At 42.1% G+C, this 5,178-nt stretch overlaps 1 protein-coding gene across 1 annotated transcript; it reads left to right on the top strand.

Annotated features, from left to right (window-relative positions):
• Window positions 1–373: 373 nt before the first annotated feature.
• On the top strand, window positions 374–3,965 carry LOC148876646 (pentatricopeptide repeat-containing protein At2g22410, mitochondrial-like). The gene is made up of 2 exons (XM_088951354.1): window positions 374–2,537; window positions 2,937–3,965. Exons 1-2 carry the CDS (start codon window positions 720–722, stop codon window positions 2,997–2,999), a joined length of 1,881 nt encoding a protein of 626 aa, XP_088807480.1. The 5' UTR covers window positions 374–719; the 3' UTR covers window positions 3,000–3,965.
• Window positions 3,966–5,178: the final 1,213 nt, after the last annotated feature.

Genomic DNA, 5,178 nt, shown 5'->3' with positions numbered 1-5,178 from the left:
TGGCAAGGCAAGCAATTGAGAATTCTTGAAAAGAAACACAAAGCAGACAGATTTATTACCAGCAATAAATATATCTTCTGATCCAGTGGTGAAATATTATTCATGTTTTCTCAATAGACAATCAGACACCAATTTAAGTTATAAGATTCCAAGCCCAAAATTTGTATCCATGCCAATCCGAGCACTTTGATTGGACTCAAAAGTTTGCTCCTTCATCTCTTGGTTTGGGCTTGAGTTGTGGCATTGGAAAACTTGACCAAGGGCCCGACATAAGCCCAAAAACGTACTTGTACAAGTGTCTTTTCCGTTTAAATATTTGAGCACTTTCAATCTATTAATTAGTCGATCGGTACACTGCCAAGTTGCCTTGAGAAGGATTTGCACTTCATTTGCTTCAGTCTGAGGAATTCTCCTACTCAATGACATAGCTGTTCAAGCCACAACTGACCTAGGCCACTTCAAGTATTCAATAGAAGTTATCATGGGCTGAAAATTAAAATCTGGGCTTGAAGTCAGGTTGGGTTAGACTTGGGTTGCTCCTCCTATACATTACGTTGGGCTTGAATTGGCTCTAAAGTCTAAACCCAACAAAAAAGAAGGGTACGAGACTTAGTAAAACGGCAGATGTTGAGAGCACATCTGCTGCAATATGCATATATTCAATAATATGTCAAATAATCGGAAAGTTTCACTCTTCTCTCTCCCACTCCCAGAAGTTTATGATAGGAGCAAAGTTGTGCATGCAACGTCTCAGTTGTCTTCTACGTACTCTCTGCTCTTCCACTCTAGATACCAACATAAAATCGCTTCTTTCTCTTCTACAAACAGCAACCGATGTCCGACAACTCCATCAAATCCATGCCCACATGATAATCTCTGGCACCATTAAAGACACCTTTGCTGCCAGTCGACTACTCTCTTCACCTGCACTTGTGGAACCCAGCTACGCCCGTTTGATCTTCTCCCAAATCTCTTCCCCTAATCTCTTCATATGGAATACATTGATCAAGAAGCTCGTAGAAAATGGCATGGATTCCATGAGCCCACCACCTCTTCTAGTTTACAAACAGATGCTCAAAACCAGTGTAAGACCCAACAGTCACACTTTCATGTACCTGATCAAGGCCTTGCAAGCTCAGTTGGATTTGTATCTCCATGAGGGAGAAGCCATCCATTCAAATGTTGTGAAATTCGGATGTGAGTCTAGTCAATTTGTCTCGAGCGCGTTACTGGGATTTTATGTTGCTTGTGGGTTTGTAGACAGAGCGCGTAGGGTGTTTGACAAAATATCTGAACGAGGCTTGGTGTTGTGGACTGCCATGATGCGTGCTTATGTTTGCGCTAATGTTTCAGAAGAAGCATTAAGGCTCTTTGGAGAGATGAGGCAGCTGGGTTTTATGCCTGACCCAGTGACATTGGCAACCATTGTCTCAGCCTGCGGGCAGTTAGGAAACTTGGACACGGCAAAGGTGATTCACGGTTTCATCACCAAAAGTGGAGTTGAGGTTGATGCTTTTGTAAGTAGCGGACTCTTGGGTATGTACGGTGATTGCGGGAGTTTAGAGTTTACATATAATTTATTTTGTGAGATGTCTGCCAAGAATGAGGTGATTTGGAACACCATGATTCATCAATGTGCCAAAAATGGTAACATGGACCTTGCATATCAGTTGTTTAAGATGATGCCGGGTGCAGACATAGTATCATGGAACACAATGATTGGGGGATTAGCTCATGCAGGACGGTGCAAGGAAGCATTAGCATTGTTCAATGAGATGGAACTATATGGTGTGAAACCTAACAGATTGACCCTTTCAATCACCCTTTCTGCCTGTGCTGGTCTTGGTGCTTTAGATACCGGTACATGGATTCATGCCTACATAGAGAAAAACAGCCTCAACTCAGATGGATCTCTGGATCCTGGCTTGATCGACATGTACGCCAAGTGTGGGAGCATAGACAAGGCACTCCAAGTTTTTGAAAAGACTACGAGGACAGATCTTTTTTCATGGACATCAATCATATGTGGGCTAGCAATGCATGGACATGCTAAGCAGGCCATAAATTATTTTTCTCAGATGCTGGAAGCTGGGGTGCAACCAGATGATGTGACATTGGTGGGCATCCTCAATGCTTGCGCCCACTCAGGATTCTTGGACCAAGGCTGGCAGTACTTCCTTTCAATGGAGAAGGTTCACAGTTTGACTCCCAAACTGGAACACTATGGTTGCATGGTCGATCTTCTAGGCCGAATGGGGTGTCTCAAAGAGGCTTACAGTCTGATAAGGGGAATGCCTATGGAGCCCAATGAGGTCATATGGGGAACCTTATTAAGTGCTTGTAGAGTCCATAACAACGTGGAATTGGGTGAGCTTGCAGCTCAAAGGTTGCTTCAGCTAGATCCAACTGATCCATATATCAGAGTAATGCTGTCTAACATATATGCAGAAGCTTCTAGATGGGATGGGGTCATTAGGATAAGGAAAGAACTGAAGGAGAGAGGGCTAAGGAAGGAACCTGGTTGCAGCAAAATTGAGGTAAACGGTGTTGTTTATGAATTTCTTGTAGGAGACAGTTTGCATGCCCAACAAATTGAGATTCATTCAATGCTAGACAAACTCGAAATAATGTTGAAAACTGGATGTCATTGAACTCTTGAAGCTTAGTATTTTAAAAAAAAAAAACATGCCGACCAAACTTTTTTAAATGAAGATGCATTAAATGTGAATCTGCATTTGGCCGTGTAAATCGGTATCAGACACGAGAAAGAAGGGAAAAAATAAATCGTAATTCATAGATTAGGTGGTGGTTAATTTATAGATACAGGGTAACCGACTTGGGCAACTTGAACCCAACATGCCAACTGTCGAGATTCTGTTACAAACCAATTAACAGATGTTTTAATTACGCTAACATCCCCCCTCAAATTGGTGTAGGAAGAAGTTGAATGCCCAACTTGGACGTTAACTGCTGAAACTTGTCTGAACCGAGGGCTTTAGTGAAAAGATCAGCAGGTTGAGAATTGCTTGGTAAGTGGAAGGTCTGAATTTCTCCGGTTTGTATATGTTACATACGAAATGGCAATCGATGTCAATATGCTTGCTACGTTCATGGAACATGGGATTGGCAGCAATGTGGAGTATTGCTTTGCTGCCACAGTATAAGTGCTTGTAAGGTAGAGAGACTGTTAAATTGTGGAGAACACGTTTCAGGAACAAGAGTTCAGCAGTGGTAGTGGCCATTCCTCGGTACTCAGCCTCAGATGATTGAGAAATTGTGTGCTGCTTTTTAGACTTCCATGAAAGTGGCACAGACCCCAACAAGGTAAAATAGCCTATAGTTGAACGTCAGGTCAAGAGGCAACTGGCCCAATCCGAGTCAGTATCCTCGAAGCATGAGATCAAATGTGGCACTAAAGAAAAGGCAATGGAACAAAGTGCCTTTGAGATACCGAATAACACGCAATGCGACATCAAGATGCTCTTGTTTTGGTGTTTGCATATGCTGGCTGAGACAGTCAACGGCAAAACTAATGACTGGCCTTATAACAATAAGGTAGACCAAACGTCCCACAAGCCGATCAAAACGAGCCGGTTCATCAAGAGGGGGGCTGGAAGGATCAATGAAGTGATGTTGTTCCATGGGTGTAGGAGAAGATTTGCAATTTTCAAGTCCACATTCATCAATGATATCTTTGAGGTACTTTTGTTGATTAAGGTAAATGCTCATAGAAGAACGAACAACTTCCGGTCTTAAGAAATATTGAAGGGAACCAAGATCTTTGATGCGAAATTGGTCATCAAGAAACTTAATGAAGGAAATGCAGGCTGGATCATTCCCTATGAGGATGACATCATCCACATACACCAAAATAATAATATAGGATTTCCCTTGAGTTTGTATGAATAGAGAGTAATCCGCAGTAGATTGCTTAAATCCGAGGGAAAGAACGGCTTAAGTGAATTTAAAAAACCACATTCCAGAGGCTTGTTTGAGCCTATAAAGAGATTTTTGTAACTTGCAAACTTTGTGGATGCCATTCTTGGCAAATCCTTGTGCGATAGTCATGTAAACTTATTCATGGAGATCGGTATGAAAGAAAGCATTGTTGATGTCAATTTGATGGAGTTCTCATTGCCCAACGGGGGCAATAACCAAGAGAAAACGTACAATTACCAATTTTGCAACAGGGGCAAATGTGTCATGGAAATCAATGCCTTCGACCTGTGTATAGCCCTTGACCATAGTTGGGCCTTGAATCTTTCAATACCACTATCAGTTTTCTACTTAATTTTATAAACCCATTTAGATCCAATGGCTCATTTACCAAGTGGCAAGTCTACAACAATCTGTTCTATCTCTTTGGCCATGGTTTCTCTCCACCATGGATCGAAAAAGGCTTGAGCAAAGGAAGTGGCTCATGTTCAATGGAAATAGTAACAGTGTGAAGGGCAGTATTGACATTTTTAGTAATGGATGGTGGAAGCTGAACAAAGTAATCATGAAGGTGTGGGGGTAAACGGTGTTCACGGCGTGGCCTAATATCATGCTGAGTGGATGGGGCTGTCATGGATTCTAGGTCAGGACTGTCTTCGTTGGTGGGTGCATTGACTATGTGTGTCTGGACTGGTGAGATGGAGGTTGTATGAGTGGATTCAGTAGGTAATTCATGGACTGATGTGTTGATGGGCTCATGGGCTGGTATTTGTTCAGGTGGATAAGTTTCAAGTAATGGGTCCCAAGGCTGTTCAAGGGGCAAGACAGAAATAGAGGGGATAGTGGTTGTAGTAATTTGAAAAGGAAATATGGACTCGTAGAAAATAATATATCTAGAGGGGAATATGCAGTGTGAGGTAAGGTCATAAACTCTATAACCCTTCTGTCTGTGAGGGTAGTCCATAAAGATGCATTTGAAAGTTTGACCAGGGAATTTGTTTCTATGGAGTGGTCGGATCTGAGTATAACAAAAGCTACCAAAAGTGTGAAGATGTTTGTAGTAAGGTGGTTTATGGAAAAGTATCTCAAATGGTGACTTCACTGAAAGTGTCGGCGTGAGGAGTAAGTTGATGAAGTATACTGTTGTAATTAGATACTCTCCCCAAAATGACGTGAAGAGAGGCTTCAAACTGAAGGGCACAAGCGACTTCAAGCAACTTCAAGCAAGTGACAATGTTTGCA

Source organism: Nelumbo lutea, chromosome 1 (assembly GCF_056320005.1).
Source record: "Nelumbo lutea isolate HS-2025 chromosome 1, American lotus-T2T, whole genome shotgun sequence".
In the NCBI taxonomy this organism is placed as follows: Eukaryota; Viridiplantae; Streptophyta; class Magnoliopsida; order Proteales; family Nelumbonaceae; genus Nelumbo; species Nelumbo lutea.
Note: the sequence above shows the minus strand (reverse complement) of the source record. Positions and strands in the feature narration are given on the sequence as shown.